General features: G+C 42.8%; 2 protein-coding genes across 6 annotated transcripts in view; one reads left to right on the top strand and one right to left on the bottom strand.

Annotated features, from left to right (window-relative positions):
- Positions 1-12,030, top strand: part of CLVS1 (clavesin 1) — a 48,393-nt gene extending 36,363 nt beyond the window's left edge. The window contains exons 3-5 of the mRNA XM_035125806.2: positions 1,520-1,630; positions 4,858-5,093; positions 11,868-12,030. Of these exons, the coding sequence (XP_034981697.2) occupies positions 1,520-1,630; positions 4,858-5,093; positions 11,868-11,955 (435 nt within the window). The 3' untranslated portion in view covers positions 11,956-12,030. The remainder of the gene's footprint in view (positions 1-1,519; positions 1,631-4,857; positions 5,094-11,867) is intronic.
- A 4,824-nt stretch (positions 12,031-16,854) lies between these two features.
- Positions 16,855-24,502, bottom strand: part of ASPH (aspartate beta-hydroxylase) — a 91,335-nt gene continuing 83,687 nt past the window's right edge. For 3 of the 5 annotated variants that reach the window (XM_060277784.1, XM_060277786.1, XM_060277785.1), the window contains 3 exons: positions 24,042-24,133; positions 22,976-23,109; positions 16,855-17,751 (listed from right to left, as the gene is read on the bottom strand). In XM_060277784.1, coding sequence (XP_060133767.1) covers positions 17,601-17,751; positions 22,976-23,109; positions 24,042-24,133 — 377 coding nt within the window. In that variant the 3' untranslated portion in view covers positions 16,855-17,600. The remainder of the gene's footprint in view (positions 17,752-22,975; positions 23,110-24,041; positions 24,134-24,502) is intronic. The other 2 variants (XM_060277782.1, XM_060277783.1) reach the window with 1 other exon arrangement.

The following is a 24,502-nucleotide window of genomic DNA, read 5'->3' as shown; positions in this document are numbered from 1 at the left end:
CGTTCCACAGGGCAGGCGCCACTACCGAGAAGGCCCTCTGTCTAGTTCCCTGCAACTTGGCTTCTCGCAACGAGGGAACCGCCAGAAGGCCCTCGGTGCTGGACCTCAGTGTCCGGGCAAAACTATGGAGGTGGAGACGCTCCTTCAGGTATGGGATGGGAATTGTAGTCCCAAACATCTGGAGGGCTGGAGTTTGCCTATGCCTGGGATACACGAATGAATGTCAATGGCAGTCTCTCTGTATAGATACAGCCTTCCAAGCAAAATGTACCTTATCATTGACTCTTTGCAAAACTGTGCTGATTTATGCCCACTGGGACTCTATCAAAGCCCTGTTCCTGCCAATGAGATATGCCACAGTAATTGACGTAGAAATACTCTCCTCTTCCCTCAGGGGTAATGATGGGAATATTCACAAAGAATGCTGCAATTTAAAAACCTTTTAAACTCACCCTCATCACACTTTGCCCTGATACACAGCTCCTCCATTGTCACAACACTGTTGCATTTTAGTTGACAACATGCTTTAGGGGCAGTTCCTTGCCAGTCCACTCATCTCTTCAAAAGGTTTTTTAAAAAACAAAACAAAACAAAACAACAACCCAATGACGACGACAACAACCACACTAAAAAGGCTCCTCTAATGCTCTCCAACAGCAGGCAACTTGTTTTTCTTTGTGGGTGTAATTACAACATATACTCAGGCATCAGTGTCTCAAAATGACGGAGGAAGCCAGTCTATTCCCTGTCTATTCTGTATGAATCTAATGTTAAGATTCAATAGAATTCATGATATAAAATGACCCCGGAAAAAGTCTGCCCTGTCTTTCATCCATGTTATTCTGCATACCTGAAATAGGATCCACCACTGCAGACAACTCTGGGAGAAAGGACTCTACCTGCATGCTAATTTGCTGGGTATCTGTACAAAACCTCCAAAAGCAAGCCCTTGCCTGCGTCAGTTTCCATGGTGCTGTCACGCCGCTCCCTCTCAACAGCTTCACTTATCAACATTTCCCACCCGTCTTCTTCTTCATAATGTGCAGTTCATTCACCCAGAAAGTTCAGCTATTGTAATGATGGCTTGGGGGGAGGGCAGAGGGGGGAAGGGTAGGCATCCGGGGTGAAGAGGTGAGCCGTGTTCACAGAGGTGTATGGGAACTTGGCTCTGTGACACAATGGGGAATTAGAAAACACACTCCCTCCCGCATTCATGCTGCGCTGCTTGCAAAGAAAGATACATGCACATGCATACACACAGAGAGAGGGGGGGGGAGAGGGAGAGAGAGGGAGAACCAGGGATGAGTCTGAGACTTAAAACCGCACACCCACATCTCTACAGCTACCGCACTGTGCAAGTGCTAAGAGAATGTTAAAGCAGAAGCTCTCTCTGTGTGTGTTTGTGCTGCAAAGTAGTCAATCCTAATGCATCAATTAACAGCCCAGCCTGTAGACCCGCTCCTTGCCTATCTAACTGGCTGCCTCTGTTAATTGGCTTCCGTTTCTTTCTTCTCCACAGGACAGCTTTCCTGCTCGCTTTGGAGGAGTCCATTTTGTGAACCAGCCTTGGTACATCCATGCCCTGTACATGCTCATCAAGCCCTTCCTCAAAGACAAGACAAGGAAAAGGGTAATTAGAAAACAAAGCAAGCTGCAAGCCCCCCACTCCAGTGGCACAAGGGGGTCCCTGCTTTCTGCGCCTCCTCCTTTTGTCTTTGTGCGGTTTTGCTTTGCATGGCCTCAGGACGGCAGTGTGAGCTGACGCCTCGGTTGGATTTTGCCAACAGCCCATATGCAATCAATATTTCAGCAGGAGACAGTTATTTTCAGAATCTAAGCCAGGCACCACCTGAAGGGGGGGGGGGGGGAAACCACCTTTCATCATGTACAAACGAAAGACACCATTTTATAGTATAAACACACACAGCTACGGTAGAGTACTTGGGGGGAGGGGAACCCACAGAAACTGTTTGAAGAGCCCTACCGTTACAGATGGGCAGGGGAACCTCATGCTATGGGGCCCCTCTGGCCACATTTACACAATGTGCCATAGTCATGGCTTCTTACCAAGAATTATGTGAGCTGTAGTTTACTATGGGTGCTAGGAGCTGTTAGGAGACCCCCTACCCCCCCCCCCCGAGCTACAGTTCCCAGAGTTCCCTGGGAAGAGAGATTGATTCTTAAACCACCCTGGGAATTGTCGCTCTGTGAGGGGAACAGGGGTCTCCTCACTACTCTCAGCACCCGTAACAAACTACAGCTCCCATAATTCCTTGGGGAAGAGATGACTGTTTAAAGTGCTGTCATAGCACTTTAAATGTATGGTGTGAACATGGACATTTCTCATCCCGAGCTCCTCAGACCACATCCTTAACTAGCTGTGCTCTGTCCCTTCCTCAAGTGAATTAGTCTGGCTGGAATGTGTCTTTGAACTGTGACAATGCCTCTTGCTTGCCTGGACAGAGGATGGGAAGGAAACCTCTGGTTTTTACATGGCTGGCACAGAGCCTGCTGTACAATTGTAAGAGTCACACACATTGCTGCAACCATTTTTGTCTCTCCTTCTGCCCCTCCCTGACATGTGCTGCCTCTGCTCCCAGATGTTTCCCCACGAGGCACCTCATCCCTGCATTACAGACATCTTGAGGGAAGTCTCCCATTTTGCTTCCTCAGCAGATTGCTGTTCTTGTAAAAGGGTGAGTGGGGGAATAATTGATGTCACCCAAATAATTCCAATTCCAAGCACTGCTGGAGAAGAAGCAGGACTTTATTATGGCAAAGGACTTGGGAATATTGATTCCTACCATATACCATTTTTACTACAGTATTCATAAAACTATGATTGAAGAAGGTACTTTTCTATGCAACTCCTCTAATGGCTAGAAAACTAGCTGAAGAGGCATGCTTGATTGACGTAGGAAAGGAGTGTGGATGGAGTCAAAGAAAGTCTCTACAGACAGAGCTTCACTCTCTCAATCCAGGAGAAAAACTGCAAAGAGCAACACTTTTGGTACAAAAGAGGAATGCAAAGAGAAGCTTCCCAAATTGACACTCCAACCCCCCCCCCCCAAAAAAAACCCTGTTTTGTTACAGTGAGATAAGTGGGGAAATGTAATTGATAGAATGCACCCAAACAATCACCATCCTTGCCATCTGTCTCAAGAGAAAATGGAAGAGTGCACCATCGGGGTAAAGTCAAGCTGTTGGAGTTACAGCACCTGCTATGGCTGTAGAGACCAATAAGGGAGAGAGATGTTTTATTACAGCTGGGGAAAATGAAGGCATCCTGTTGTGCTGATCAGGGCCGGATTTAGGTTTGATGAGGCCCTAAGCTACTGAAGGTAATGGGGCCCTTTATACGTCCAGCTGTCCTTTGTCAACAACAAATTGTCGCTGTTTTTTGTGTTGAATATATGCTATATGGTAATTTATGGACCTAATAGGTATCAAAAGCCATTTGCACATGTTGCCATGCAACCAGTCCATGCAGAATGTAGGCACCCTATATATAGAAATGAGCAAACTAGTGATATTTTAGGGAGCAAGCTAGCAGGTGGGGCCCATGACTTACATCATAGGAGACTACACAATAAGCCCCAAGTGTCATCTCAGATCTGCATTTGTGTGTCTGTGTGTTTTCAATTGCAATGTGTTTCTGAGTTGCTCTGTGCACTTTCCACTTTGATCTATTTTCGAGTTCTCGACAGATCTGTATAAAACAAAATCCTGTGCTTCTCCACTCAGTACAATGGGGAACCTAAAAACGACTACAAGTTTTTTTAGCCTTTTGGCCAAAGTAAATGAAATTTTTAGGCACAGGAGCCCCTCCAGAGTGGGTTTTAACAAAACAACAACAACCAAGAGCTCTTTCAATTTTGGGCAGCCCCACTTCTTGCAAAGCCTTGGAGCTAGAGAAACACAGAGATATATGGGAAACATTGATTGTTGAAAAGGATAGAAACAGAGTGACAGACATGAAGCTTTTGTGAGAATCCCAATCTGACTCAGCGGGGAGCTGGAATAATTGACATTATGCTTCAACTCAGGGGGGAGACCCTCAAATCCCCCCCCAATTCCCCTTGCTATGCTCATGCAGAGCAGATGCACACCCTTAATAAGTATCCATGATAAATAATAAAATAAATGAATGCCCAATCAGCATGTTGAAACAGAAAGTCTTGCTTTTTTTTTTATCAAAAGAACTAGCAAGGTGTGCTTTATTATCTCAGCAGCCAGCAAGCCTATGCCACAGTGTTGGGGGCAATGGCTGTGTGAAGACCACACATCAGCAGGGCTCGGTTTTCATAGCCTTCAAAACAGATTCTCCTTCCCATCTTAAGACATGAAGGGATTTATCCTACGGGAAGCCCTACTCTCTGATAAATGAAGTTCATAGGCAGTGAAAACCTTCAGATGTCAAAACCCAGTAGCTTGGAATAACCTAGAAAATTACCACCCAAAGCCAACACAGTTGCTGCTCATCACCTTATTTTTGCTGTGTTAGTGTCTACAACAGGCCTGCAGCAAAATGTTGGAGTATGGATCGCTCCTGTTTGTAGCTGACTGACTGGAGCCCTGCCATTCCTCCCTCAACACAGCCGGGTTTTCCATTTCCGCTACTCTATCAATCACTCAGCATTCCATGAACATGTAGCATGCTCCAAACTCACATGCTGTTTTGGACTTTCCACTCCCACCTCAAAGATTCCCTCCCCTCAACATTTTTTGTACTTCTGCCAAATGTTGAAAAAGCTGACAATACCTGGTCTGTTCAATTAATTATCCTTAACATTTTAACAGCCATGAAAAACTGAGAGCCAATGAACTGTGTTCTTGTCTGTTTTTCTTTTTCCAAAGATCTTTCTTCATGGTAACAATCTGAATAGCCTTCACCAGCTTATACACCCTGACTGCTTGCCCTCAGAGTTTGGAGGGACACTTCCTCCTTATGACATGGGCACTTGGGCTCGGACTTTACTTGGTCCAGACTACAATGACGAAAACGAATACACGCACACTTCCTACAACACCATGCACGTGAAGCACTCGTCGTCCAACTTGGAGAGAGGATGCTCACCCACACTCATGAAAAGGTAAGGTTTGGCCTCGGAGCACAGGTTTAGAAGAAATGAAAAATTGTCTGCTTTAAAACAGGGAAAGGAAATAATGTTAAACTGGTAGTGCAAGGATTGCGTTGCCTTCAAGAGAGGATAATGACAATGGAAGAAGAACAGGCTCTATATACCAGGGATGAGGAAATTGTGGTTGTCCTACTTGTAGTTAGACTCCAACTCCCATCAGCCCCAGACAGCATGCCCAATGACCAGGGGTGATGGGAACTGGTGGCCAACAATATCTGGAGGCCACAGGATCCCTATAAATGATAATAGCAGTTACTAGCCTGATGAAGATGAGCAAAGCAAGTCGAATGGAAAGATGTCTCACCAGTGAATGAAAACGTTTCATAGTAAAATGCTCTTTCTTGAGGCTTTAACAGGATTATGGCTGTTCTGGGCCTCATTAATGATCGTTGATTTTGGCACATCCTGTCCCACTTGTTGAGCAAAATTGAAAAATAATAACCTGTGCAAAGGAAAGAGCAAAACATGGGGCCGGTTTGCATGTAACATTACCAAGTTATGGTTTGCCATGAACAAGCAAGTGTGCTGATGCCTGGAGAGAAAATTGTGGCTCCTTTACTCCCCCATCCCCGTCCTACTGCTGCCTTGCTACCTTATACTAAGCATTACAGGTGAGCCCAGGCATGCAGTTTGTCTCATCCAACACATGAACTGCAACCAAGGTTTTTTCTTGGTTTATCACTAATGGTTTGTTTGGGAAGACAAACCAGAGCCTGGTTCAGACATCATGGTAAGTCTAGTTTGGGTTACCCTTACAAACAAATGAGGCCATACTCTATGCCAAGGACCCATTGTGGGGAAAATGTCATGTCAAATTTGGCTATTTTGCAAGAACTGAGGCCAGTTGATCCAATGGCTGCCACCCCCACTTTGTCATCCATTTTCACAGGTCTGGAATATAGTTCACACAAACTAATGAGCTTATGAAAGGTAATAGTTGACTAAATCTATATACTGGTCCATGCAGACTCACAAAAACAATCTTGAGTAGATTTACGTTGCAATCCTATGCACATTTACATGGAAGGAAGCTAGCCTGAACTCGGTGAGAATTACTTTTGAGTAAATATTGCACTCTATGAGTTTTTTTAAATCTGTAACCATAAGTACATATGAATATTATTGAAATATTTGTAGCTGAGTAATAACCCAATACACATTGTTTACACATATTGTATGTTGCCTGTATTGTGTTGCCTTTATTGCTCCCCTCCCCCCACCCCTTCATAATAAACACAGGCCTGGTATTATAGCTATATAGTTGGTGATACAGAATAGACATGACTGCAGTTTGGTATGCAGTTTCAAGCACATACCAGATCATGTACTGTGGTTTGTCTCTGATGGAAAATGTAAATGGAGTGGGATTCCAATCACAGAATTAGAGATCTAGGACACCAAGAGTTTGGCCCGATAAGTTTGTTACGAGAGGACAAAATACATTCTACAGCAATGGGAAAATGCACTCTGCATTTCTACCCCGTCTCAAGGAGATTTGCTTTGCAGCTCAAGAAATGGATGCAAGTTACTATGGCGACACTATTTTCCTCTGTGTGTGCCACACATATGGAAAATGCAAGCGAAGCTAGTCACACTAGAAAGCTGAAAACAGCAAGATGAACATTATTATTATTATTATTATTATTAGTCACTTTTCCCCACAGAAAGGTGAGTTCAAAGCAACCTAAAAAAACAAAAATCAAAAACAAGTATAGAAGCATGAGTAAAAACAACTTAAAAGGCTCCTGTATGAGTCTGGGTAGCTCAGTTGGCTAGAGCAGGCATAGGCAAACTCGGCCCTCCAGATGTTTTGGGACTACAACTCCCATCATCCCTAGCTAACAGGACCAGTAGTCAGGGATGATGGGAATTGTAGTCTCAAAACAACTGGAGGGCCGAGTTTGCCTATGCCTGGACTAGATGATCCTCAGGGTCCCTTCCAACCCTACAATTCTATGCTATGTATAAAAGAGCAGAACCAATTCAATTCAGACCATCGTTCCATTTTGTCTACACTGACTGGCAGCAGGTCTTCAGGATTTCTCTCCCAGCCCCGCCTGAAGTTGCTGGGGGTTGAAGACGGGGCCTTGTGCATCCAAAGCAGATGCTTTGCCCCTGAGCTACAGCCCCTCCTCTCCACCTGGTGGAGGCAACAGGCCTTGAGAACTGATAAGAAACAAACCCAGAACGCTACTGGAAACAGAAAAGCCTTCGCGTGCTATCAATAAGTAAATCAATAGCGGCTTGTTGGATGGAAACATTTTCCCTTATTATTTTCTGCAGCAGGAATGAATCACTGGAAGATAATAGCCTAGAGGAGCCAGTGTAATGGGCAAAGAATTAGAGGGAAATGCGCAGATGGGAGGTGAGGCCCCAGTGAATAGATCTTTTGCAGTGTGGCTGGATTGATTGGTTACAGTGCACCAATTTGAAAGGCACAAAGCTCAGCTCAAGGGGGAAAGCCCAGCAGGATAGTCATGGGTTTCCCCCACCCACACATGGATTTCAGCAAATAAGGTTGTTAATAACGCAAAGGAAGAATAAAAGACGAGAAGTAAAAGACTGGGAATGAGAGCATGTGGGTTGCTTTCATTCTGTTGCCCACCCCCACCCCCATACAGCCTAATCTTAAAGTGGAGCTGGGATTGTTTCATGTTTGAATAGATCTTTTTTAAAGCTTTCACAGGTAAGAAATAAAATGTGGCTCACAGTTCAAGACTACAGCTGACAGGTTAAACCAGAGCCTTAAGTCACCTTCATGCTTCCTGTAGGAGGGGAAATGTGTGTGTGATGGCTGAGTCTGTACAGATGTATATATAGAAAGATGGAGATAAAGATAGATGGTGTGTGTGTTGCAGAATATTTGGTGTGAAATGCTCCCTGCCCCCCCGAAACACATCTGCAGAGCAGATGCCACCATCATGGTCTTACCAGAGTTGGAGGACAGGCCTGGGAGCCCAATGCCTCATCCAGGCCTTTCCATCTGCCTCTCAGAAATATCCCCAGGAGAACGCCCCTCACTGGCCCTTGCTTCACACCGCTGTCTGTGAAGTGTTTTTGACTGACTGGATTGTGTCCTTGAACTCCAACAATGCTGCTTGCTTATTTGGGTGAAGGGTTGAGAGGGGTATGTAGTAGCATAGCGTGCAGAGGGCAGAGGAGCAGCGGGGCCGCAACTAGGTGCCTCCATGACAGACACCCTCATCTAGGCTACATGCCTGAGCTCCTGCCGCCTTCTGGATCAGTGGAGAGGCAAGCCGGGCCCAAGCCGGGCCTTGGGAGCTCCTTCTCCTCATGGCCGGCATAGAACACCCACATGCCCTGCCTCAGGGCTGGCCAAGCCGGGAGGCGGCACTGCCACCATTCCAAGAAGGTGCATGGCCACCACCACCATCAGTGGCAGCATTGGTAGCCATGTGTGTGCCTGCCCCCCCTCCCCCGGTGTGCGCCGCCACCCCAGCTGCCCTGTCCTCCAGGGAGCATAATACTAGCCCTGCTCCAGGCACCAGCAACCCACGCTACGCCACTGGGGGTATGTGAGTGTTTTTTAGAAACTAGCCTACAGTATAAAGGTAAAATTTGCACATGCTCTTCTGCTGCCTTTTACCTCTGGCCTCACCCACCCCTGGCATGCTGACCTATGTGTACTTTTGCCTGCAGCCGCATTTCCTCAGCCTCCAAAATACCAATCCTGTGTTCCATTCTGAGGATCAAATGGAACAGAGAGCTAACACTTTGCCTGCTGCCTCTGGATCACATACACCCCATAATTGCGGTTTACATTGCTAAAAATAGTGAAGAAAGAGAGAGCCTAAAGGATATATTTGGTCTAAATATAGAGGAAGAGATTCTAAAGAATCAGGAGCCATTTTAGATGTTTTGTTAAGACATACAGATGATTGGCCAGGATTACAAAATGGCAACCCCAGGTCTGGCCCTGCCATTAGATAGTGTGAGGAAGCCACCTGAGGCAGCTGATTTTGAAAGGGCAGCAAACTGTCAGTCATTTAATTATTACTGCATGCCTGCTGCCAAGGAGACAACATGACACTCATGGGATTTTCATTCTCAGGTGCCAAAAGCACTCAACTGACCCTGGGTGAAATGCACTTTGAAATAGGTGGGGAAACACACTATTTGCCTCATTGCCATAGGCAGGAAAATGTTTTGGATTTGCCCTGGGCATCTGTGAACTGGCTGTACAAGAGAGGGAGGTGTCTTGCTGCTGACGAAATGAGTTTCACCATTACAGAGAAACTGTTTCCTTTGATTTATAGTGGACCAACAAATCACACGTGCCTCTTCAGGTATTTCTTTGGAACCTCAGGGTTCCAAACATAGCACTTGTGGGATGCAAGAGACTCCCTTTTTTAAACAGTCCCCTTCCGCAAGTTGAAAAGTGATTCAAATAGGGGTAGAGCTCCATTGCTCAGGGCTTCTATCCAATGCAGTTCCAAGTAACTGTTCTGTAAGGATTTACGCTGATGCAATGGGACTTCCCCTATTCTCCTCCCTTGCATGTCCCAAGCCCTCCCCAAATCTACTCCAGAAGGATGCAGGGACCTAGAATTGATATGGGAGATGCAGAACGAGATAAAATCCTGTTATGCAAGGGTAAATCCTTGTATGTCGAGACAGCTAGTTAGCTCTGCATTGGACACAAGCCCACTTCTCCTGTCCAACCATCATGCGTTTACTGGAATGCCGCTAACTCAGGTTTATGCCTGATACTTTTATAAACCAGCTAAAGGGGCCCTCAGTACAAGCTTACTTTGAGAGACAGAACCTTCCAGAATGATGAAGAAGAAAAAAGCTTTTTGTTTTTTCTCACTGAAGCATATACTTGCCCTTGGAAAGTAACCGCCAGCTAGAACTCAATTCCGAATACTAATCTCTTTTAGATTAGGGGTTTCAGGAAGAGAGAACACTGTTCCCATTAGCGTTCTGGTTAGCTGTTCTATTTTTACACTGCAGTGTTGTTGAAGGAACTGCTGGTGATTTTTATGAGGAACATAATTTGTACTTTCCAAATCCAGCTAATGCTTTAGATGGCATCCAGTGTGAATGAATCACTACCGGTAACTAATATTAACTCAAAGCCATGTTCCAAAATCCCCCAGTGGAGATGGAACATGGTGCTCAGCTCCTGCGACAGACGATACCTGAAATCTAAAGGGCTACATTAAAAATATTAGTCTTCAGTAATGGTTCATCCATCAATTCTTTTGTTCTTTGGTGACTCAGGCTGCTTCAAATGCTTTAGATTTTGCATGGGATGAGGGTAGCCGACGGTGCGTTTGTGCCCCAATGTTTCCGTTCTCAAAAATTCACAAACCATGTCTCTGAACTCCTCCTGGATTTGAGAGAAATTTAAACACAGCTTGGAGATTCTGGAGGATGAGGAGGGGGGGGGAAGCAGTACTGCATTGAATCTTTAAAGCCCTAAATAACTTGGGGCTAGGTGGCGCTGTGGTTAAACCACTGAGCCTAGGGCTTGCTGATCAGAAGGTCGGCAGTTCGAATCCCTGTGACGGGGTGAGCTCCCGTTGCTCGGTCCCAGCTCCTGCCAACCTAGCAGTTTGAAAGCACGTCAAAATGCAAGTAGATAAATAGGAACCGCTACAGCGGGAAGGTAAACGGTGTTTCCGTGTGCTGCTCTGGTTTGCTAGAAGTGGCTTTGTCATGCTGGCCACATGACCTGGAAGCTATACGCCGGCTCCCTCGGCCAATAATGCGAGATGAGCGCACAACCCCAGAGTCGGTCACGACTGGTCAGGGGTCCCTTTACCTTTAGGTTACTTAAAGGATAGCATCTTCCTGTATGTACCTGCCCAGACCTAAATATATTTGCTGGAAGATATTCTCAGGTTTTTTCATCTTGCGAGGTTTGATGGGTGAGGCTCTAGGGAGGGGCCTTTTCAGAGTTGTTGCTCCAATTACGGAATGTCCTCCCCAGAGGGACTTGCCTTTTTAGTGCCACTTGCCATTTAGAACCATGTTATAGTGTCTTTTAGTACCTGGGAGAAATTATTTTTAGCTGAGCTTTAAATCCTGTTATAGAATTATTTCATGCTGCTGCTGGTGGTGGTGGTGGTGGAATTGTATTGATTTTAGTGTTTTCACATTATTATTCTTAATATTTCAAAATCGATATTATTGTTTTAAATTTTGTGCGAACTGACCGGAATATGTTGCTAATGGGCAGTCAACAACTGTCTAAAGCAAACAAATAAACCCAGCGCACCAGCCTACATGTTTAAAGCCGGTGTTGGAAACTGGATCTGTTTCCAGTCCATGCAGGTCAATTTTAACAGGTGGGCAGGAACACCCACCTGTCATACCCTCGAAGGAAGAGTCCACTTCATCTTAAAATAGCATATAAACTCAGAGGCTTAGTGTTACTTGGAACATGACTACCTGACATCAGGTAAACTACCAGCAACCTACCAATTATGCCTATGACCTCCTCCAATCTGACCCCCACCAATGTGCTGATAGAAATCAGCACATGTTGCAAATGTTGGAATTTGCAAAATAATTCCACAATCATCAACACTCGTACAAAGCACACTACTTTTTTTAATACCAAGTCAGGTGTTTTTGGAAATGTGAATTGCCTTGAGATAATATTGAGAAAATATTAAGACTCGGTACACTCTTGGAAAGACAAATGGCAGCTGAAGTCTTGATGCCTAAGCGATGCTAACAGCTGTTCTTTGTTTTCAGGTCTCAGTCTGTGGTGGAATCTGGAACGTTGAAACACGAGGATCAGCATGAGAATGAGAACACCCAGCCACTGCTGGCTCTGGACTGAGTTTGAATTCACGGCAAAGCGCACAACTGCACCATCAGACTTCAATGGTACAAGATACCCATGAAGCAAAGGACAGGTTTAATACACATTCACACACATTCAGCTTGAAACAAGGCTCTCGGTCTTTGCAGAGCAAGTAAATGATCATCACCAGCCATCTGTATGTGTGGCCAAAGCCAATGGGGAGATGCCCTGTGGCCCAAGTTCTAAGCTAATGAGCCTGATTGTAAAGCAGAGCCCCCCCCCTTGTAATTTTATGGTTTATGATATTAACAATGGTTGAAATGTTACCGGGTAGGGATGACTTTGTATGTTCATGCACTCAAAGATACATCAGTTGAGGTTTTCCCATACTGTTTAAGCAGGGATATTCTCCAGTTTTATTAGAATGAAATTTAGATGCAGCACACCCACACAAATACACACCCACACACATTTCAAGTAAAAGTGTCTTGAGTTTAAATATTGCAGCAGCAGGCATAATTTAGTTTGCAGCATGGAGAGAAAACACCTTGAAACCCGTATGTCCTTACAGAGCTGCCTCCCCTGCGTTTTATCTACACACAACACACATACATACACACACACTAAGCAATCACCAGCAGAAAATTATTCAGCTCTGCAATATGTGATCTCATCACCTCAGCTATTTGCAGGGATCACTTATTACAGTCCCCTGGAAAATAAATTCTTAACTTTTAAAAAGTCCTTATAAACCTGTCAGCTCAATGTAATGATTGGAGTTGGAAACAGACACAGGCAATTTGGAAAGCAATTATTTAATTTTAACAGTGTGGGATCCCCCCCCCAAAGGCAACTGCAGTATGTGGGGTAGATAGGTTGGTTGGGGGGGGGGGGAAGGAGGTGTCTGAGCTCAATGGGAACACTTACTGGTGATTAATGTTCCACTCCAAGTCCTTTCATTTAGGTCATTCCGGCAAATGAAAGCTCAGCAGAGCTGTTTAACCATCTTTTCTCCTGCAATCAGTTAAAGGTGTAGCCAGAGGGCCTGCCTGACTGCAGATATACGCTATGCTTATAATGGAAAGGGAAAACTTGGAATGAATTATTCAATATGCCTCCATTAGAAGGAACCATGGAAGAACAGAAAAACGTAGAACTGAAATGCCAAAGATCATTTTGCTATTCCCATCTTTGCCCTACTTGGAAAAGCAAACCCCATTCTTGATTTGAAAATAGTAAAGGGGGGGGGACTCCACCGTTATTATATATACAGTGGGATATATATATCCCTCAAAGAGCTGGGAACACGTTTGTTGACATTTTGCAATAGTATGTAACAGCCAGTTAGCAACCCTTAGCCAAACAGTACATTTATGCCATATGCACTGAAGGATTTGCTCGCCATCTCAAGGATGGCTAAGTAACTCTTAGGTCAAGGATGGAGAACCTGTGACCTTCTATATGTCATTAGACTCCAAGTCCCAGAAGCCTTAGTCACCATAGCTAATAGCTAAGGATGATGGGAACTGGAGTGCAACAACATCTGGAGGGCCACATCCTTCATCCCTGTCTTTGGTGAAGCTGAGAAACAATTGCAATCATTTAGTAGAAGTCACATGTAATGAATAAAGCCATGATATGTTACTAGCATAATGTTCCATTGTTAGGGATATCATTCAGAAACTGTTTTATCTATTGTGTAGAGCTAAGATGCTTGTTCAGAGTGGCAGCAGATATAATTTAGTTGCAGATTCTAGTCCTCCAGAGGGCCAAATAAAAAAAATGAACTTGGTCTCTCTTGTAAAATCTAAGTTCTATCAAACCAGTAATTATCAAGTCAGCCTTTTATTGTTTCTCAGTGAAATACAGGGTCTCCACCTTTACTACAGGTTTAGTCTGGACTGTTGCTTCCGCTGGTAAAGTCCAGATTGTTTACTAATCCTTTGTCACAGGGGCCAACATAAAAAAGCTGCTTATCATTCATAACAGAAAAACTGGGTTTTTACCAATGTATCTGTTTTCAGAAAAGTTTGCTGTACTTAATTCTCACTCCTACCACCATGGACTTTGTACCCTCTGGAAATGATGACCAAATGCATTGTAAATTTTGGGGAAGGTTGCAACAAGTATTAAAATCTTAGCTAAAGATCCATGCAATTTATTTTTATAGCCCAATAATATTAAAATAAGCATTATGGAATAGCATCCATGGGTATCCAAACAAGCAATTTCAACTCAGATAATAAACCTTAAAATGGAAAAAATAAATACCGTAAGTAGACCTTTGTGTGGATTGTAAATGTACCCAAAAGGCCAGAGCAGAACATAACAGGAAGGTTTTTTTGCAACTGCCAAGGTTAGCATAAGGATAGTGCTTAAAAGGTTATTTCTGGCAGTGTTAGTTGGACATGTGGCTTTTGAAAGTGCTTCTTCCATTAGCAGCATGATGCAGAACTCTAGGAAGCATACAATGGTAACAAGAAAAGGTCAAGGTTGACTCATGTACACTGTATATTTGTTTGTTCTGCAGGGTTTTATTTGGTATGTGTTTATTTAGTATAGTGCCAAAACTTGTCCTCCAAAATTTCAAAAGCTTTCATTTTCCAGCCTGTTTGATCGTTTCAGCTGGTGTGGAGATGAACTTGCAGAGTGCTCATTGCAAAATGGCAGTAGTGGCATGCAGTGATTTTTTCATAGGAAAGGAGTTAGGGCAAGAGGCACCAGCTTGCGAGGGCAATGGGGGGACTGATGTCCTGACGTTGTGCGCGTGAGCATCGCACCTCCCTCCCTGGGCTTCCTGGGCTTTGGGGAGGAGGTGTCAGGCCTTAATAATTTGATACTCTAATCCAGTGGTCCTCAACCTTGGGCCTCCAGATGTTTTGAGACTACAATTCCCATCATCCCTGACCACTGGTCCTGCTAGCTAGGGATCATGGGAGTTGTAGGCCAAAAACATCTGGAGGCCCAAGGTTGAGGACCACTGCTCTAATCTACCAGGAACATTTAGGGGACTAGCCTAATCCCTTAGTCCACTGACTGCACACCGCTGAATGGCAGATGGCAGTGGGGGAGGTCCTCCCCCCTCCATTAAAACATTTCACCTGTGTTCCTCAGCCTCCCCGGCTGCCAGTGTTTCCTGATTTGAAAAAAAAGGTCCATGGGAGGAGTTACTTCATTGCACCTTCCCCATAAGTTTAAATGAAGTAGAGGAAGCTTGAGAGGGTGGTTGCCAAGCACCTGAAATGGGAGTACTTGCTGGCTTTGTTTTTAAGTAAATTCTAGTTTTTGCTATATTATTATTAAGCAAAAACATAGCACACTGATTTCTTTCAAAGCAAAAATAATTTTTAAAAGCAACAACTCATCATGAGGTTTTCAGGAAGTGTGGGTCCCTTGCAAGTCTGTACAGTGCAGACCAGTAGAAAGATGACATGTAGAATGAAACAAATGACTCAGAAAACCTCCTGCTACTTCAAAAGTAAATAAGTGTGAGAACACCCCCCACCGACTCTACCCATGAAAATTTCAACAAAATTTCCTCTCCCCTTTGATAATTCTTTAATGCAGTTCCTTTTCTCAATGGTGAAGAGTGGGTGGGGGGGGGGGTGGAAACAGGGAAGAAGGCCAACACAACATTTGTTTTTATGTAAGTTTCATTTATTCCAGTCGCAACAGCCATTTTTGCTATCAGTGCAAAAATTAGAAACTATTTCAGTGCTGAAGCTACTAACATTCGTATATAAAAAAATCCACACTGCCACAAAGAAGGCACTTGTTTAATGCACAATATACCACAGCACATAATGGGCAACCATTAGCTTGTAGGTGCACATTTAGAGTAGATTGCTATATTCCATTTGCCTTCCACATGCAGTAATTGTTTTCAGGCAAAACTGAGATAAGGTAACACTGAACAATGCTCAGCTAATGAGGGCTACAGAAAAACGTAGCCTGTGATTTCCCAGATGGAACAACACATACTTGTTCACACTTTCATTTAAGGTCTTCCATCTGCACTTAGGAAACAAAAAGGCAGCTATTTATAAACATTATACATAGGAATCTTTCCATTCAATGAAACAAATGACAACAGCAGGGCCCTGGTTTCAATCTGTACAAAATACTGACCATTCTATTTGAAAATATTACTCCGTCAAGGCCGTAGCAAATATTTATTTTCATGCCATCAGTTTAGGTAACACCTCAGAACTTCAGCTTCTATGATTTCAAAAGTGTAGCACTACAAAACCCAGCACGTGTATACATTGGCACGTTTCTGCTCATGAAATTAAAATTGCAATGTATATTTTGGTCAGAGGGTGTGAACTATCTTGTTGTTGGTCATAATTGTAAAAAGTCTAACCAAAGCTGCTTTGGTGCTGATCCTGTTCACCACACTTCACTAATTCAAAGGCAAAACTGAGAAGCGAATGTGAAAGGGAGGTCAGCCCCCCTCCCCCCCCTCTGGTGGATCGAAACAACCTTGTGGGTGTCACTTCATGTGACGATACCTGTATCCAAACTGATTGCTTCCTCTACCACATACGTCACTGTACAATAAGAAACTGGCCACACTCGAGAACATAGCTGCCAAGTTATCCCTTTTTTTAAGGGATTTTCCCTTATGCTGAATAGGCTTCCTCGCGAGAAAAGGGAAAACTTGGCAGCTATGCTCGAGAAAACAAATGCCATAACAATGGACTGGAAGCAAATTGGTTCCAAATGCCATCCTCCTCGCAACCTGTATGGTCCCTTAATAAGAAAACGTGCTCCCCATTTAAGACAAATTCTTTTTGCTGTATTGGAAAGGGCCACAAGACCTTTTTTTATGAGAAAGACACAGACATATCGGAGCTGGGTTATAAGTAGTGCTCACCAGGAACTGAACAAGGCAAATGCATATTGTGCCTTCTCACTTGAAAGGCGAAGGCCAAACTCAATAAAATGAAGAGCAGCTCCATAAGATGTCATCTCTGCAAAATTAACATGGATTCTCATTATTCCAAAAGAAAATTACAAGAGCAAAGTGGTTCATAAAAAGCAGGAAAATGGTATCCATCTACGATACAAAAATACTATGATCTTTTTAAAAATACAATACCAAATTATCCACTCACATTATCTACAGCTCACACTATCAGTTCATTCACTTAAATCTAAATGCATTTCTACACATTCTAGTATGACAAATTTCCAAGATGCTTGTGAGTTACTGGTCATGAGTGTCCTTAGAAGGATATAGAAGCACTGATGTGAGATGCAATTCACCTAGTACTGTAGCTGCACAACTTTCCTTCATGTGAACAGAAATTGCATACTCACAGTGTCTGAAAATCTGTGTCCTTTATGTTTACACACAAGCATTAGTAGTTACGTGACTAGTACACCAAGTGTATGCTTAGCAGTGGTAAGCATAATGCTGGCATAACAAATATTGGCATAAGTCTTATTTTGATATATGGCACAGGATATTCTTTGGCTGACAAAAGAATAGGAATCTGTACTTGCAGCATGAATAGAGAGCTATCAGATCAGTGCCTCATGAAGCACAGAATAGGATGCTTTAAAGTCCATGCCCAGATTACTTCATACATACAATTCAGGTTTCTTTCTGTTTTTAAGGAGACCAGCACTTCCAAACATAAAATGTAGACCTCAACAGGGAAAGCCTCAAGCATCCTTCAAATGGCTGGAAGGGAGCGCCGCTGTTGCGATGTTAACTCTGGATGCCAAACATCCACAATGAATATCAGGCGATAAGCATCAGCATCCTGCCACACTTCATGTTCAAAAGAGTCATCAAAGATAAGGATTTTCCCTTCTTCCCAGAACCTGAAAGACAGAGAAGCCATCCTTTATTTGCTGCCTCAAGAAGCACACCTCCATTCTAGATGAAAACCTTGCACGAAGATGACCAAACTACCCTGGAGCTAGTAGATTTACTCTGGAATAGCTGGATATTAGCTCTTCCATACAAAATGGAGAATTGCACTACTCCATAAAGACAGATGTCTGATCTGTGATAGAATGCACATCCACATTGATCCAGAATCTGTAACAGATTCTCTACATTGTGTTTACTTATTGTTTGATTGGGTTAGATTCTAACTTAAAGCTCTTCACACAATCTCCCCTTTCTTCTGCTGTGCCCCTCACAAATCTGCCCCTGTCTCTCAAGCTAACCTACTACACAGGGTTAGTTACAGGTAGGTAGCCGTGTTGGTCTGACTAGTCGAAACAAAAAATAAAAAAATTCCTTCCAGTAGCACCTTAGAGACCAACTAAGTTTGTCATAGGTATGAGCTTTGGTGTGCATGCACGAAATGTATCTGAAGAAGTGTGCATGCACACGAAAGCTCATACCTATGACAAACTTAGTTGGTCTCTAAGGTGCTACTGGAAGGATTTTTTTTAATTTTTTGTTTCGACTACTACACAGGGGTTTGGGTAGGATGAAATGGAGATAGTGTCATATATGCTGAGAAAAGGTAGGATGCAAATGTAATATATTCAGCAACCACGTTTGGTAAGTCTGAAGAACTGTTCATCTGTTTAAGCATCATAATGAAAAACATTGAAAGGAAAGATCAATATCAAGGAAAAAGAAAACAAGTATGGTAATTTTTCCAAAGCAAATCTAGTCTAATAAAACAATACTTACAAATTAATTCTTAGAAGAGCCAATGAACACACAAGACTCACTTTGACTCACTTTTATGAAACCATCTTACTAGCAAAAACCTGAATCAGAAGTTAATAAATTTATAATCCATCAACGAATACTCTTCCTTTTCTATGATGAGGGTCACATGCCCTCAAAGGTAATCTGTCATAGGCTGCATGCCAGATGTCACAGGAGCCAGAGCCAATGATAGGCAGAGCTAGAGTGAAAAGTGTTCAATTGGGAATACGGCTGCTATCCTAACTCTGTTCCCAGTTGGCTCATGGAAATATCAAGAGGTACTTATCTAATGTGGATGGGGCCTATAATGGAGCAATGAAGCTAGTATTTCATAGAATCATCGAACTGTAGAGTTGGAAGGTATCCCAAGGGTCATCTAGTCCAACCCTCTGCTACACAGGAATCTCAACTAAATCATATCCAACTTCTACTTAAAAACTTCCAAGAAGAGTCCATCACCTCTATGTGACAAAAATATGGTCATCATCATGTACCTATTTTTTAAAATCAACTAGAAACCTAGAAACTTGGCTTATGACATGTGTTCAGTCTGTGAGATGTATGTTGATAGAGTTATTCAAGAAGTACTATTTCTGAAAACAGTTTCCTACACAATGGTGAAGATCAGTGCAAATATGGCCGGCTCTGCCCTTTGCAGAGTTGCATTATATCAGTTCATAGCATATTTCCTGAGCTTGGCCCAGTGTTGTCTAATCTAGCTGCCTCTGAGGCCCACTTTTCCTTTCATCCGTCCCCCAATTTCAGTTTGCAGGATGTGACAACCTTGGACCCCTTTGAAATAATAATTCTCCAGTGATAGCAACCTTCTTGGAAAGATATGCTGTCTTGCCTCATTGACTTTGCATGACCCACTGGTTCTACCATACACAAGTATGACAGACCTCTTTGGGTCAGATGAGTTTTCTCTTTGATGCCTGATTCACACCATTAATTTGGCCTCTTGATGGGACACTGCAAGGCTTCCCCCATGAGGTTCAAGTTTACACAGAACACGTTATATTTCTAACCACCATTTTTTCATGATCCTGTGAACAGGAAACCTTAGGAGCATCCTGACGATCTCTTAATTCCTCCAAAGTCTGCAACTGGCAAAGTCTCTGATTAGTACTCTGAAAGTAGAGCTTGTACCCCAGCTCTCAACTCAGGGATTATCCTACAGAAGCAGAGAGCAGTAAGCAAGAATATCCATCGCTCACCTCACTCCAACATTGCCTAGTTCTACAATGAGAGCAGGCAACCGTCTTCTCATAATTAATCTCTGACGAGAACAAGACTGAGCTTTAAATGCTGGAAACAACCCTGGACATCACATTACCATAAAGATTTAGAGAGAAGAAAATTCAAGAGAGAGCAATAAACAGAGGAAGCAATTAGAGGAAAGGATTTAAGCTTCACAATTGGAAAGAAAGATGTTCAGAAGTGTTTTGTTCACCCTACTTAAAAGGGACCTTGTTTCAACTAAATTCATAGCGCTTGAACAATTTGGCTGATACTTTGGCTAATGGAAAATACAATACAGTGGAAGTGTCATAATACAGAAAGAAAAAAACTCATTTATTTAAACTGATTTTAAAAAGTGATGGCTATGAGGAACCTCGATCCTAAATTTACGCACCAGAACTTTGGATAGCTGCTTCAAGTGTTGTTTTAATAGAAAAGTGGGAAGAAATGTTAATTTTAATCCAGATATACGAATCCCAAGGATTAAAATAGTCACTCCTGTAAACTGGCATGCAGGATTATAGGCAGCGCCATGCCAGTTCTTAAATTTGAATGAAAATTTAGCTTCTGTCTAACCATGGTGGAAAGCAGGAGACAAACTTGTGTAAGAAAGTGACTCTATTTAAAGGGGGGAAGGTTTGTTTGTTTTTATTTAAAAATTGCATTAATTATCCACCAAAAGTTCTGATTCTTGAGAAAAACACTGCTTCAAGGGAAGTGTTGCTGTTGAAAATTTGAAGAGGATTCTGTCATTTACATAGTCTTGAAAGAGATTGTTACACACAAAACAAAACAAAACAAAACAGCTACAGAATTGCCAGGGCCGTTAATTGGTTTCTGGGATCAATTGCTCAACCTACCACTGAAATGCAAATAAATGTGGGTTTTTGTGTGTGCGCCACACTATATTGTGAATGAAAAGTACCACAATGTGATAATCACAATATGATATCGTACAGTGCCAGTATTAGGATTATGTCAACACTGGGCTATGTTGGTTGCATAAATTAATGCCAATCTCTTACCACTAGACACTCCTGTATTATACGGAACTTTCCTTTGACAGTTTATTAAGTTTAAATTATTTGTATTGTCATATTTCATATTGCATTTTTAATTGCAGCATCTGATCTAGCTCATGTTTATCCCTGTAAAAGGGGTGGGTAATGCTTTTGGGGGCTTTCCTGCAGTAATATATTATGATTGTGTAATGGCTTTCTCTTTTGTAATACGTAAAAACTTGGAGTGGAAATGACAAACAATGACTGGGAGAAGCTAAACAAGGTGAAAGGTTGTTTTCTGCTCCTCCAGAGAAGCAGACACGGAGCAATGGATTCAAACTACAAGAAAGAAGCTTCCACCTAAACATTAGGAAGAACCTCCTGACAGTAAGAGCTGTTCGACAGTGGAATTTGCTACCAAGGATTGTGGTGGAGTCTCCTTCTTTGGAGGTATTTAAGCAGAGGCTTGACAGGCATATGTCAAGAATGCTTTGATGTTGTTTCCTGCTTGGCAGGGGGTTGGACTGGATGGCCCTTGTGGTCTCTTCCAACTCTATGATTCTATGATTCATTAAATTTCTCATTATCAAATTTCTGAGCAACATCCCCTTGCACCTAACTCAGCTCAAACTCCTGGAAACAAATATTCTTGTCAATGACTAGTCAAGAGGAGCTAACGGCTGCCACAAACTGACATGTGTGGTGCAGTATTTAAATCAGGTATATGCTAGCAAGTGGCAAAAATTTCTGGTGGAAGTAGCTGCAATCCCATTATTAATTGCTGAAAAAAATCCTGCCTTCAAAATAGTAAAGCCTATTCCCCAGAAAATGTTTTTTGACATGTTAGGAAGATGATTGGCACATGTGATTCCCCTCTCCTCCCCACAAAAACCACTAACTGGGCTTCTACAATAGTAACAGTTCCAAAACAGCTTTGGCATGATTGGCAGACTGGAATACAACACTTGCTTTTTCAGAATTTTTGCTGTATACTGCCTTAAATTGCAATCTTAGGCTCACATTCCTGGGAACAAATCCCACTGAGGTCCTTCTCCTTCCTATTGATCACTTTGGTTGCCCTTTTTGAACCTTTTCTAGCTCTAGCATATAATTTTTGAGGTGAGGTGATCAGAACTGTACATGGTATTCCAAAAGTGGTTGCACCATAGATTTGTGTGATGGCATTATGATGTTGGCAGCTTTGTTTTCAAGTCCTCTTCTAATAATCCCTAGGATGGAATTTGCCTTTTTCACAATTGCCACACACCAGGTCAGCAGTTCAGAACCATACACACAACTGGATCAGCATTTCCAAGAGCTGAGGAGGGAAGCCATTTTTAAGGTTTAACATAGCTGTCAAGTTTTCCCTTTTCTCACGAGGAAGCCTATTCAGCATAAGGGAATTTCCCTTAAAAAAAGGGAGAACTTGACAGCTATGAGGTTTAATGACCACTTGATTACCTTTTGGGGGAATTGGAGGTGCAGCTGGAAAAACCTCAAAAGAAAGGTCCAGTTTCTCTTGGTTCCCTCACCTGTCTGCTTTTATAACTTCTTTGTCTCATATGAGCTAGCATTATATTTGCCACCTCTCAGGACTCCTTCAATGCCTAGAGACATAACTGTGGCATTGTTTAGAAATGTCTCTGGAATGAGAGGCTTCGAAAGGTTTATTTGTTGACTGATATTTATAAATGAATGATAATTATACATGTGCTGGTTTTTGGAAAGCAGGGAGGGAGAGAAAATAGAAGAAAGGGGCCATTGATTGCAATAAAGAGATGATAGATAGATAGATAGATAGATAGATAGATAGATAGATAGATAGATAGATAGATAGATAGATAGATGATAGAATAAAGAAGAGAATTACTGATAGGACATGTCAACCAGCCAGTGCTTTTAACTTGTGTGTGTTCTGTCTGATAGCCAAGTGCTGACAACTTTGCCCAGGATCTTCCAGATTTAATCCAGCCCCCCCCCCCCAAACCCTGGTTCTGCCCTGACTCACCAGGTTCTCTACTGACTCTGTTTTCTGGGGAGCTCTTCCTCTTGGCTCGTGTCCCCACTCTTATAGTACATGGACTTGCCCACCATAAACCCCAGAGGATAGGGGAGGAGGGAGATACGGTACCTTGTTTCTTCAGCACACCGAATCTGGCATCCTTCTTTTGGAATCACCAAGCCTAGATGCATCCTCAGCCTACAGTTCGTAGGCCCTGTGTGAGGCCAGACATGAGTCCCTGGGTGCATGACAGAATATTTGATCTGCAGAGAGAGGCATAGTTGGTGTGTTGTTGTTTTTAAATCAGTTCAGTTACTCTAACTTGCAGAGAGTATAGGACTGTGTTCAAAGCAATTCAGGCTGACAAGCCAGCACTGCTATGTCATCTTGTGTTAGCAAGCCTGTTCATGACTATGTCCAGGAACCTTGATATAAAGGTTCTTTAACTTTTCCAAAGCACATGATAGGAGCTTTAATTAGAGCTGAATCTCCTGGAGTTACTTTAGAGCTCCAATACCATCCCACCCTCAGGTCACACAAAAAAATGGTTTGTTGCAGTGTGCAAGAGCACACTTAATAAGGGGTGGGGGTGGGGATTGTATTTCTATCAGAGTTGTAGGAGTGTGAAGGAAAGTTTAAAACTTGGATCTCTATGTGACACCCCCCCCCTTGTGCTGCTCAGCTGACTGGGAAACAGCTGAGAGTGGTGGAAAGGAGAACTATAGTGGGGGTGGGGTGGGGACTTAGGTGATCAGTAGGAGAATATGTTGTGACCCAGGTAGATGCCAAGCAGTGGGCTAGATGCAACCTGGGGAGTGTAGATTGCACACTTCTGAACCAGAAATAGAAAAAAAGGCAGGTTTCTTGGAGACTATGAATACAGATCAGATAATGTGCATATTGTCCTGGGAACATACAAAATGCAGTCAATATATGTACATTCCCCAAGACCTGTTGGGGATTATGCATAACAGCAAGAGAATGTAAAAAAGTAAGCCACAATATGCACATTTCCCAAGAATATGAATAATTACCAGGAAATGTGCACAATCCCCTCTTCATTGAAATATAATGTGCACATTCTCAATGAGGCCTGGGGAATATGCACAATGGCCTGTTATGCATATTAAACACTCAACATTCCCTATAACATCTCTCCCTCCACCCCCACCCCCACCCCAATATCAGTTAGTACCTGTCCTCTTCTGCATCCAGTGGCCTCTGGAAATCGTTCCAATAAGGCACATGTTTTGGGAACACTCTTGCATGCATTTTCATTTTTTCTTCCTAGAAGGAGGGGGGAAATCATAACTTAAGCACCAGTAATTTGAATTCTTAAAACAAAAGATTAATCAACCTTCAAGTTCTCCTTCTTTAACCTTCCAAGTTATTCAAACACTTGAAAATTCTCTCCCTGTAAGATTCATCAGTTTATTTAAGTCTATTACAAGTCCACAGACCTTTTAATTCCAAAAAACAAATATTGATTCCACACAAAGAGGGATGGATGGAAAAAAGCCTTCCAAATTATGAGAAAGCCCACCCACAGTATATTTTTCATTGTTAATAATTTGAACAAGATTAGGACAACATAGTATCTCTGTAAATTCTGTACAAGTTTCTTATAAAGCTTGGTATACAAAGGTTGCAACTGAT

This window comes from Zootoca vivipara, chromosome 8 (assembly GCF_963506605.1).
Source record: "Zootoca vivipara chromosome 8, rZooViv1.1, whole genome shotgun sequence".
Lineage (NCBI taxonomy): Eukaryota > Metazoa > Chordata > Lepidosauria > Squamata > Lacertidae > Zootoca > Zootoca vivipara.
This window is presented reverse-complemented; position numbering and strand designations above follow the sequence as displayed.